Source organism: Ursus americanus, chromosome 1 (genome assembly GCF_024610735.1).
Source record: "Ursus americanus isolate L20-20 chromosome 1, mUrsAme1.1.p, whole genome shotgun sequence".
Taxonomy (NCBI): Eukaryota; Metazoa; Chordata; class Mammalia; order Carnivora; family Ursidae; genus Ursus; species Ursus americanus.
The window spans coordinates 74,907,138-74,919,625 of NC_142127.1; the positions used below are offsets into that span (position 1 = coordinate 74,907,138).

The following is a 12,488-nucleotide window of genomic DNA, read 5'->3' on the forward strand; positions in this document are numbered from 1 at the left end:
GTTGTCTAGACTGCCTCCACAGTGCAATTCTGTGACTCTGCCTTGGATGGAATTCCTCTGAGGGCAGGTCTGCAGGAGAATGTGGGGGCCAGGCATGCTGTTAATGAGCTAGTTGGAGAGTGTTCCTGGAGGTGTAGGTGTGTATGTCTCTATGTTGGGGATTGGGGAGGGAAATGGCTCCCTTCCAGCTCTTTTGTTCTTGGGGAAATCTAAAGATTCCTGCCCCTCCAAGTATGTATTCTAAGATTAGAAAATAAATCTCCTCCTGTATACTCCAGGTGTTTTTCAAACTACTGCTTCAGTGCTTTATCTTAGAAGGATTGTTTGTTGTGCTCTGGCTTTCCCAGAGCTGAGCCCAGAGCCCAGAGCTGACTTTTAAATTACCAGGTGTTAAGTCCCACTGATTGTAAAAACTCATGAAACTCCTCTGGTTTTCACAATCAAATGTTATGGGGATTCATCTTCCCAGTGCAGGTCCCCTGTGAATGTGTTGCCTGGTGTGGGATCTGCTCCTCTCCCTTCTCCATGCTTGCAGTGTCTGTCCCTCCTGCAGTCTTGTGGGTCATTTTGGTTCCAGACCTCACGTCTACCCTTCCTACCATTTTTTTGATGTGGTATCTTCTGTATGATTAACTGTAGAGAATCTGTTCTGCTAGTCTTCAGGCTATTTTCTGGGTTATTTACACTGATGTGGGTAGTTGGTGTATCTGTGGTATGAGATGAGCTTAGGATCCTCCTACTCTACCATCTTCCCTGGAAGGCTGACCCTGCCATGATTTTTGCTAATTATCTAGTCATCAAATCAAAAAAAGAAATGAGCTTAGTTTAGGATGATTCACTCTTGGTAAACCTTTGCTGTCTTCTTGTGATTACCTTGTTGTTTTCTTAAGTGTCCATAACTCATCTATCTATTAATTTGATTTTAGACTTTACTGGACAAGTGTATCAAGCCTTTGTAGTTTTCATCCTTTTTTGAAAATTGTGTCAGTATTTGACTATTTTCATTGTGGTTTTTCTTCTCAGTACTACTACTTCTGCAGACCTAATATCCTAGATATAATTGTCTTTGGCTGGTAACTTTGAACCTATTTAAAACACTTTGTTTTGGACTTCAGCTACTTATTTACAACATATGTCCCTTCTATTTTATTTTTTTATTTTTAAAGATTTTATTTGGGGGAGAGAGAGCATGCATGCACATGCGCACAAGTAGGGGGAGGAACAGAGGGGGAGGAAGAGGAAAAGAATCCCAAGCAGACTTTGTCTGCACTGAGCACAGAGCCTGACACAGGGCTTGATCCCACGACACTGAGATCATGACTTGAGCAAAAAACCAAGAGTTAAATGCCCAACCAACTGAGCCACACAGGTGCCCCGCCCCTTCTATTTTAAAGAAAACTATCCTGGGGCGCCTGGCTGGCTCAGTTGGTAGAGCATTGGACTCTTAATCTCAGGTTTGTGAGTTTAAGCCCCATATTGGGCATGGAGCCTATTTTAAAACAAAACAATACAAAACAAAACAAAACAAAAAAACAACAACCATTTCCCTAATGGAATAGATGGAAGCGAAGAAGAGGTTGATTAGCTTGATTTCAGTCCATCATCTGGTAACCAATCCATTTTTCTCTAACAGTGAACTGTAAACTTCAGTTCATTCAGTGCTCTAGCCTTCCCGACAGGCTTATAGGTTATCACTTTAAAATTAAAAAAAATACTGTTATATGTTCTTCTTTCTGTCTCTTATTTGTGTTCTTTCATTCTGAGGTAATTTGAAGACTACCTGTTCTGAAGAAATTATTTATTTAGATTTCTTTTCTTTATTGGGATTATTTCCAATTGTAATAGGATTTCTTTTTATAGTCTTTCACCCCTTTTGAACAATATTTACCTTTATTCTTTAACTGTGAGCTTGTATTTTTTCTGCTCCTTTAAAAGTTTAGGGAACATGTAGAATCAAGGATGTAAAAAGCAGCACAACTACTACACAGTAATGTCATTTCTAATCCCATTCTTCCTTCTGTCTACCTTGGAGGCAGTAACAAGATTCTTGCCACCTGCTGGTGCTTGTGAAGCCTCCCAAGTGTCTTTTGTACGGCTGTCTTTTGGGAGGTCCTCTTGGCTATCATATGACACTAGTGGTGTTGGCCTCGTCTTTCGTCTGTGTGTGTGTTATTTCACTGTGACTGGGATCTGGTACAAGCCTAAGACTCTGATCCTAAAGCACCCCCATGAGACCTCGTTTAGTGACATGGTCATTAACTCAGGAAGTCTGTACCCTATTCTCCCATCTCTTGAGGTTTTTCTTTCTTGTCTCCCTTCTGATTCATTTCATCTTGTGAAAAATGTCAGCAATTTTAATAGGCTGCAATGTGGAAATTTTTCCTTGATTTGTTAACACCTCCACTAGCTGATCAGGTACTTATGTGTGTAATAGATACAACTGGCAACCACTTGAAGCAAGAGCAAAAGTATAGAATATTCCTCACAGGTCCTTGCATTTCTTCCCTTCACGTATTTATGAGATACCCTGAGGAATTAATAGCTGTTTCTAGCAACTCCTAAAAATGCTTACTGGAAATTGTGCAAGAAAGTATTCTTTGCTACCTATAAATCTGCTTTTTCCACCCTCTCCCCCTTTACATGCTGATAGCTTGTTAACTAACCACTTATTAGCAATTGTAAATTCTTTTTAGATCTTGAAACAGTGTCTTAAGCCACCTTCTGGTGCTTTCCTAATGAGCGCTTGTGTGTTTGAAATAAAATACCAGTATTTTATATTAGGGTAGGAAACTAAAATGGGGGACCAAAAAAGTTTATTTTGTTTTCATCTTTTTAAAATAATACAGGTTGATGTGCCAGCCTTTTCCCAATTGCCTCCATCCACTAGAGCCAAGGATGTGATCTGTTCCACCAACGTTTCTCACTATGAACTCCAAGTGGAAATAGGTAATTATTCTGGGTTGACCCTTCATTGTTAGAAATGAAATTGATGACAAAAAGATTATTTTGTAGGCAGGTCTTTTTCTGTTGTCACCTATGGCATAAAACTAGATGTTGATTGTGTCAGACAGATCTATTAATAGCCGTATACATGTGAAACATTTGTTGTAAATATTCAGAAATATCTATTAAACACTGCAGATACTATATTAGATGCTAGGCATATAAAACCATGTAAAACACTTGAGGAATCCATATTCTCTCTGGGAAGATGAACACATAAGATAGTCCTGTGTATGTACTAGAGGGTCCTGTAGTAGAGGTGTGTTGTTATGGGGACAGAAAAGATGGAACATCTGACCATCCATCTTGACTACTCTGAGAGTCAAGAAAGGTTACAGAAGCAAGCAGGATCCTGAAGAATGAGGAAACGTTTACTAAATGTTCTACTCAGGGTTTTTGTTACAACAGAAAACAATCCTGACTGACTTAAGAGAGGAATTTTTTGAACAGTATTGCTAACTGACACAATTGTTCTCTAGAGAGAGGAGAGACTTGGAAGAAACTAAGAAAATCTATGTAACTAGAACCAGAGTCAGGGCTTTGGCATGGAAACAGCCTATTTAGCGTACTACCTGTTAGAGTACTTACATCCTAGATATTGGAACCCACTGCAGTGAGTTCTGATGGCCTCTGCTTCTGTTTGTCACTAACTCCATCCTTCATTTGGCTAAACTTAAGTCATTGACCTTCCCATGCCAGTATCAAGGAGATCAAGAGAAAATAAGGATCTGACATTTCTAAATAGCACTGGTGGAAAATGCCCCCAAATTAGAAAGGACGTTCAGATGGTGTCAATTTAAAAAAGGTAAAAAGAAAAAAAAAAAGGTAATTTCAGTAGATGACTGAGGAAAGATGGTTAGAGGGGAGCTACCCCACAGATGATCTTTGCCTACAAGAGGGAACAGAGGGAGAGTAGGCAGTGGTAGGAGACAAATCTGGAAAGGGAGGTTTGTAACACATTGTGAAAGATTTCATATGATGTATTTAGAAGTTCAGACTCTTGTCATCCCTCACAACTTACCCACTTCATTTCTCAAAGAATTTAAGGCACAAGTTTGGAATTTATCCTCTCTGTGTCTGAGATACATTGTGGAATGGTGACAGTGGTTATAATATCATCTAACAGGCACTGTGCTCAACATTTCATGTGTACTTTTTCACGTCAGCCTTTTACCACACCCATTTGTCTGACGAGGATACTGAGGCTCTGAGAATTTAAGTAACAGCCCTATAGCTAGTGATTTGAAAGCAAACCTTTCTGACTGGAGAGGTGCTGCACTGTAGAACCTTTCTATTGATAAAATGCTGAATTTAGAAGGAAAACTGGCAGCAGTTCCAGGCAGCAGTCTGGAAGATGTAGATCAGTGATTTACAACTGAAAGGATCATTCATATCACCTGAGTCTTTAAAAATTACAGTGTCTATATCCCATCACCGGCCTACTGACTTAAAATTTCTGGTGAATGGGACCTGGGTGTAGGCTTTCGAAGTATTGTTTCCCCACTAATTCTCAACCATGCCTTGGTTGAGAATGCAGGGCATGGTGGGGAAGTCACTATATGTGACCAGCGACAGAGGACAGGACTTGAACTATGGCAGTCATGCCGACACTGGAGTAGAAGGGGTGAATTTGTGATTAACTTCAGTAAACAGAAGGGGGAATGAACCACAAGAGTTCTGTGGACTCTGGGAAACAAACTGAGGGCTTCAGAGGGGAGGGGGGTAGGGGAATGGGATAGGCTCGTGATGGGTAGTAAGGAGGGCACGTATTGCATGGTGCACTGGGTGTTATTCGCAAATAATGAATGATGGAATATTGCATCAAAAACTGGGGATGTACTGTATGGTGACTATATAACAAAATAAAAATTATTAAAAAAAAACAAAACAAAGATAAATGGCACAATTTGGTGACTGTGGAGAGAGGGAGGGGCTAACATTTATTAGGCTTCTATTGATAGGTGTCACTCCAGGTGTCTTAAATGTTAAAAATTGATGACACCAAATGCTGGTGAGTATATTGTAGCTCTCATACGTTGATGTGGGAATAAAAATGGTTCTGACATTCTCAAAGCCAGTTTGGCAACTTCTTATAAGGTTAAATATACATGACCCAGCCCTCCCATTTGTAAATATTTGCCAAAGAGAAATGAAAACAGATGCCTAATTAAAGAATATTTTGGCAGTTTTATTTATAGTCACCAAACCTCAAAAACAACCCAAATATCTGTCAACTTGTGAATGGATAAATTGTGGTGTATCCATACAGTGGATTACTACTCAGCAATAAAAAGAAACTACTGAAACACAACTACATGGAATAGTCTCAAAAACATGATGTTTAGTGAAAAAAGCCAGACACGAAGGACTGCATTCTTTATGATACCATTTATGTGACAAACAGAAAGCACATCAGTGGTTCAGGGATTGCTGGATAATATTCCAGTGTTTGAATTTGTCATAATTTGTTTATCAAGTCACAATTTGAGCCATTATAATAGATATGTAATGGTATATCATTGTGGTTTTAATTTGCATTTCTCTATCTTGAGCATTTTTCCATGTACTTATTAGACATTCCTATATCTTCTTTTGTGGATTGCCTATATAATCTGCGCATTTTTAAATTTAGTATAGGGTTGTATAGAATTGTAAGAATTCCTATAGAGTTGTAAGAATTTTTTATATATGCTGGGTGTAAGGCTTGTCAGATATAAGTAGCAATACTTTCAGTCAGTGGTTTATCTTTTCATTTTCTTAACAGTGTTTTCTTGACGAGCAGAATGTTTAAATTTTGATGATGTCCAAATTATCAAGTTTTTTCTTCTTTGGTTGCTAACATGAGTTTTACATCTGATTATAGGAAGAGGATTTGACAACTTGACGACTGTCCATCTTGCCCGTCATACTCCCACAGGAACACTGGTGACTGTAAAAATTACAAATCTGGAAAACTGCACTGATGAACGCCTGAAAGCTTTACAGGTAACAATATGAGAAAAATGATATATTTAATGTCTATTTGACAAGATTACATCTGTAAGAATTTTTACCCCAAATTATAGTTCTTTCTGTTAGAGAAAGTTAGATTTCTTTCTTCTAATAAACATGCAATAACAGAATTAGAAATAATACTTGGAAGCCAGATCCATGAAAGAACAAATATATTCAAACTTTTGTAACTACTGTAAATTCTTTCAAATGAATATCAAATTCAAAATGCTGATCTGGAGATTTACAACCCTCCTAGTCCAATCACAAATAGTCATACAGGGAAATAGAAAAAAACAAAAGCAAACAGTTTCCTTTTCATCCAGCTAAGTAATAAGTAAAATCAACTTCTGAATTGATATATTTTAACAGAATTCCATTTTGGGAATATTATAATACCATTTTCTTTGTCACTAATAATTTTTGATATAAAGAGGGAAAACATTGTTTTGATATTGTCCCCATTTTTAAAGTACTTACACGTACACATGTGTATTGCACAGAAAACCTAAAGAAATTACAATGAAATGTTAACAGTGGTTGTCTCTGTGATTTAGTGTTAGAAGTGATTATCTTCATAGTTTTATGTATTTTTAAATGTTTCTGTAGCAAGAACATAGTATAGTTATTAAAAGTACGACCTTAGGAGTCAGACTAAGTTCACATCTCACTTCCTCTCCTTTTATTGATTATGTGCTTTTCAACAAGCTTTCTGACTTATTTCCAAGTTTCTTACTTCCTGTTTCTCTCCTGTAAAATAGGAATGATCATATGACATACTTCGTGTCGTGGTGGTGACATTTAAAGAGATGACAGCACCGAGAACAGTGCTTAGTACTAATAAGCTGTGCTGAGTGTTAGCTGCTACCTCTGCTGTTATTTTCATCATAAGGGGGGAAAAAGGTTGTTTTTAAATGTCTTGTCTCTTGTGTTTATCCTAGAAAGCAGTGATTCTATCCCACTTTTTCCGGCACCCCAATATTACAACTTATTGGACTGTTTTCACTGTTGGCAGCTGGCTTTGGGTTATTTCTCCATTTATGGCTTATGGTAAGAAAACTCAGATAAAATAACTCATAGTTTAGCCTGGAAGCTATAATACTGAGTGGAATCTTAGATTTATGAGTTACTACTTTTAATTTATAAATCTGGTGGCCAAATCCAGATTTCATGATAAATTTCTATATCTGGTTCATGTTGAATTTTAGTCTTTGGCAAAAAGCAGAATGGGTCTGATCGTCAGTGAAACTAGTACTGCTTCCCTAAGAAGTCCTTGCCTTTGAACAAACTGTTTCTTCCCTTCAGTTTCCTGCCTATTAATTGAGAGCCACTGTAGGTCTTCAGGTAGAATGTTTCTTCACCTGTGCACACCATCTCTGTCCCAGTTTCTCTCACTGTAAACTTACTTTACTATGTGGTAAACAACTGTGTGTGTACCTGTCTCATTTCACTGGACTTGAGGTTCTTGAGGCCAGGATCATGTATTTTTCATTTTGGTGCTCATACCGTTCCTCACACAAAGTGTTCAATAAGTGTATTGAATAAATAAATGAATGGATTCTAGAGCTTTGATTTTTTTAGGACAACTTTTGTGAATTGCCTGTGGATTGAAAAATAAATCTATCCCCAATTTTCTCAGTAATACTGAAAATTGATAATTTTCTAATCTCCAGAGTATCATTAGAAAGGTCTTTTTGAAGATTCTTGAAGGAAAATTATCTTTGCATCATAGGATAGTGGTTAGACTCTAAAACATAACAGGTGTGTATGTGTGAGTTTATGGTTGAAAGAACATGTAAAACATAGTTAGAAGCAGGGTCATTTTCAATGTTCAATTAAAGATTTCAGGTGTTTCTTTCAGGTTCGGCAAGTCAACTCTTGAAGACTTACTTTCCTGAAGGAATGAGTGAAACTTTAATAAGAAACATTCTCTTTGGAGCAGTGAGAGGGTTGAGCTATCTGCATCAAAATGGCTGTATTCACAGGTATTTACTTATTTGTATTTTACAGAACGAAAGGATTTAAGTGGAAGAAATCCTTTAAGGACATTTTAGGAAGGAGCAGTTGAGTATTAAGAGAGATAGGAAACTCATAAATGAAAACTGAGGGAGGAACCGGGCCAGTAGGTACAGTAATTGTTTACATTTTATGTTCATTCACTAAAAATGTTCAGACCACATCCTCCTTGCCAGATGCTGTGCTCAGTGTTCTGGGGGAGCACCTGCCTTGTGGAACTCTGGGGTCTTGGTCGTCTCTTATTTTTCTTAAGCAAATAAAGAGCTTCTTTATCTGCTTTTCAGCTCTGTGTCATATTTATATCATGTACAAGTTGGAACTAAACCTTTCTTTGATTTCTTAAATATTTTGTAGCACCTTAAAATTATCATATTAAATATCACTTATTTTTAAACTATAGATGCAGAAGTAATTGGCTGAATGTTAAAAACAATATTGTTTTATGACATACTGGAACTTTTTCCCTTTTAATTATTTTTAAAGAAGCTTATTTTTGTTACTGTTCATTTCAATCTCTTTAAAGCTTTTTTCATACTATTTAATTTTAGGAACATTCTGGTTAACTGAGGAGTTCTAACAGACTATAATTAATCAAGGTTTTATTATAGTTAACCAGACTGTTGGCCATCCTACTCTGTTACTTTCCGAATTGAGTATTTTGGATGAAAAACAAGGCTCTTGTATAATTTATCTGACAAAGGAAATTTTTATAGAGGATATCTTTGTAAATGATGTTCATACCATGAGAGGCTGCCTTTTATTGAATAATCCTGCATTTAACTTCAGATTCTAACTTTATGCTTCAAATATTACTTGACTTTTTAGACTTCTCTTTGGGTATTTTGCAACCGTATCCTAAAATAGTGAAATTAATAATTTGATTCCATTCCTAGTTTGAAAAAAATATTATCTCTTCCAAATGTGGCTGTCAGTTGTATTTTCCCTTGTTCTAATGCTGTATTAAATCCTTAAAAGGATTCCTTAATTCCCCGAACATTTCATATGTATATGTATACATATATGTGTGTATATATGTGTTTGTATAAGCACACTTACATATAAGTGTGCTATTTTGTAATTTTATAAAGAGTATTTAATTTCCAAGAGAATACATGGATTTGTTCTGACCAGATTTTTATTCTTCATTGGCCAATTTCCTAGTATTTAGGATTGTTTCTTTTTGTTCTAGGAGTATTAAAGCCAGCCATATCCTCATTTCTGGTGATGGCCTAGTGACCCTCTCTGGCCTGTCCCACCTGCATAGTTTGGTTAAGCACGGACAGAGGCATAGGGCTGTGTATGATTTCCCACAGTTCAGCACATCAGTGCAGCCGTGGCTGAGCCCAGAACTACTGAGACAGGTCAGGTGTGGCCTTCGTATTGGGTTGTCTGTGCATCTTGAGTGTCTTCTGAGCTTGACTAAAGGACCATTGTGCCCTTAGATTTGGATTGGTGAATGGCCTACTGCAAGACTTTTTTCCTCTTTCTTGTCAAAATTATTATGTTAGGGGTCTTAAAATGGTTGTACCACATACTTAGGTATAGCTTGATTTCTCAGGAGTTTTTTCCATTTCTCAACATCCTTTCTCAAAACACATTTATTTAACTTTTTAAGTTATTTTCACTAAAGGACTTCAAATTAATTGTTCTACAGGATTTACATGGATATAATGTAAAGTCAGATATTTACAGTGTTGGGATTACAGCATGCGAATTGGCCAGTGGGCAGGTACCTTTCCAGGACATGCATAGGACTCAGGTAAATGCTACTGAAAGCCCCAAACTACTTTTCTTTCATAAGATCCCTTATATTCTAGACAATTTCTGTTAAACATCTTTGCTGTTAGAATCTTTGTGGTTGTTGTTTTAATGGTTTCTCTGAAAAGGGTCGAAGGAAATTTTTCTTTCTTTTAGATGTTGTTACAGAAACTGAAAGGTCCTCCTTATAGCCCATTGGATGTTAGTATCTCCAGAATGAAGAATTCCCGATCAGGTGTGGACTCTGGGATTGGAGAAAGTGTACTTGTCTCCAGTGGAACTCGCACAGGAGCTAGTGACAGATTGCAAACTCCATCCTCAAAAACTTTCTCTCCTGCCTTCTTTAGCTTGGTCCAGCTCTGTTTGCAACAAGATCCTGAGAAAAGGTAATATTGGCCACTTGTAAATAGCATCAAACTTATGTGTTTTATATTTTATAGAAGCTTTGTGATATTCCCTTCCCACCAAATTCAAATCTCTTCTATCTTTTGATAAAAAATTATAGTCTAATACAGAAAATATCAGTGCTTAAAACAAGTAGAGGCAATGAGCAAATGGGAGGAGTACTGGATCTGAAGTCAGAAGACTTGGTTAAGAAATGATACAGCTGAGACCAGAGACCACGTTATCTTGTAAAAATCAGTTCATCTTTCTGAACATTAATTACTGCATTTATGTTAATACATTTTAGAAACTTCTAAGCAGTACAAAAATGTTAGTTGCTGCTATAATATTGTAACTACCTATTAGTGTTAGTATTTCAGAAATAAGGTGTCTTATTTATCTTTTTTTAGCCTCTTAATGCCTAGCATAGCTTCCTTATAATAAATGTTATTTCTCAAATTAATTCTTCCCATTAGTCAAGGTGACGCTAAGAATTGGGCTTCAGTTTTTTTAGTGTAGAGTTTTATAGCTCTAAACCCAATTTCTAATATATTTTTACACCTAAAAATATGACTATTTTTTATAATACAAGGTTCTGGTTTTTTTTAAAAAAAATTTCAGACCATCTGCAAGCAGTTTATTGTCCCATGTTTTCTTCAAACAGGTAAGCTGATCTCTCTTCTGTTGTCTAGATATTTTCAAATACTATTAAAAATTCATTTTGTTGGCTTAATAGGACAGTTTGGTAACCAAGATTCTTAATAATGACTTCCTTAAAGTTAAAAATAAGAAAACTTTTGGTAGTTCAATTATAGACTTTCTAAAATATTTCCATTCTGCAAAAGAAAATGAGTAAAAGAACCAGAATATCAGTAAATGTTACTACACTCTCAATTTATATTTTGATTAGAGACATTTTAGTTTGGCTAGAGATGAAGGGGCAAAATATTCCTGATAAAAATTAGGTTTTTTGGTTATTGCTTCTTCCTGTTTTCAGCTGATCAAAGGCATTTTTAGTGAAAATACCTAAAAACAATTGTAAACACGTTTTACTTTTTAAGAAGTCATTTATTGCTAACCTAGCTAATGTATTGAATTTATGTACCAACAGCCTTATTTTGAGTTTCTTTAACAGATGAAAGAAGAAAGCCAGGATTCAATACTTTCACTGTTGCCTCCTAAGCCATCAATAGCACTGTCTCCAATGTCACCTTGGACTGAGCCGGAATGTGATTTTCCTGAAGAAAAAGACTCAAACTGGGAATTCTAGGGCTGCCAAATCCTTTATGTCCCAGATACTTGACACTTTCTCCCTGCTGCTTTTCTTCTGTATTGCTAGGTACAAATACTAGAATTATACTTGAAAATACAGTTGGTGCACTGGAGATTGTATTGTTTTAAAACCACTCTGTTCAAAGGAGCATGAGTTCATAACCTATTTGGTTAACTCAGAGTTCTAGTATAACTCCAGGAAAACTTCAGAATAATGAATCTAGCTACATTTAGTGTCATCTGTTTTCAGTTGTTTTTCCCCCAAGCTGTGACTAACTCCCCTCCTTGATCTTTCAATATAATTTTTGAGCCAGTTAATTTTTTCAGCATTGTGTTGCCCTCAGAGGACAGTGCTTCCAAGTATATTTTTTACTTCCAGATTCTCTAGCCTTTTTGATCAGCTGTTGTTAGACCAACAGACTAGTTTATCCTGGCATCAAAACCATTTAGTCTGTTAATACTTATGGTAATATCAAACTGGCCTCACATTAAATGATTCACTTGAAATATACAGAAAAGTTGTAATTTGCTTTTTTTTTTTCATTTTTAAGAGGCTAAAGAAGTGACACTTTTCTACTTCTGTAAATTATAGATCCTAAATTCATGCACCCCGTGGGAGCTCAATAAAGATTTATTGAATTGAGTTTATGCTTTTATTTTTCTTTGTGATTTGACAAAGCTGAAACACAGAGTCTAATTTGTTTTGCCAAGGAAAGCCCCTTCTCAGATTTATTTACATAACATACATGAATTGGGGACAACCTGGTATTTATTCAATGAGGCAAAAGATGTTCTTGCACTTTATATGATTATTCTTGCTCCTGTAGGGGATGCAGCATTTAAGGACATAGAGATCTTAATTAATGGTTTTACCTTATTAGCAAAAAAGAGAGATGTGTCTCAAAGTATATAAACTGTGGTAAATTGGGACCTACCTCAGTTAATGGATTGTCTTAATCTCATTTAACATTACATTAAAAATTCAGATGATTGTCTTAAAACTAAAGAATTAAAACCGATGAGAAATAATGCAAAAATGAATAGACAATTTGAAACACAAACCT

General features: G+C 36.2%; 1 protein-coding gene across 5 annotated transcripts in view; it reads left to right on the forward strand.

Annotated features, from left to right (window-relative positions):
* Nucleotides 1-12,067, forward strand: part of STRADB (STE20 related adaptor beta) — a 43,793-nt gene extending 31,726 nt beyond the window's left edge. For 3 of the 5 annotated variants that reach the window (XM_045806497.2, XM_045806500.2, XM_045806498.2), the window contains exons 4-12: nucleotides 2,847-2,946; nucleotides 5,867-5,988; nucleotides 6,936-7,044; nucleotides 7,856-7,979; nucleotides 9,200-9,371; nucleotides 9,665-9,769; nucleotides 9,925-10,154; nucleotides 10,774-10,816; nucleotides 11,288-12,067. In XM_045806497.2, the coding sequence (XP_045662453.1) occupies nucleotides 2,847-2,946; nucleotides 5,867-5,988; nucleotides 6,936-7,044; nucleotides 7,856-7,979; nucleotides 9,200-9,371; nucleotides 9,665-9,769; nucleotides 9,925-10,154; nucleotides 10,774-10,816; nucleotides 11,288-11,422 (1,140 nt within the window). In that variant the 3' untranslated portion in view covers nucleotides 11,423-12,067. Of the gene's footprint in view, nucleotides 1-2,846; nucleotides 2,947-5,866; nucleotides 5,989-6,935; nucleotides 7,045-7,855; nucleotides 7,980-9,199; nucleotides 9,372-9,664; nucleotides 9,770-9,924; nucleotides 10,155-10,773; nucleotides 10,817-11,263 lie in introns of all 5 variants that reach the window. The other 2 variants (XM_045806501.2, XM_045806502.2) reach the window with 1 other exon arrangement.
* The last annotated feature ends 421 nt before the right edge of the window (nucleotides 12,068-12,488 follow it).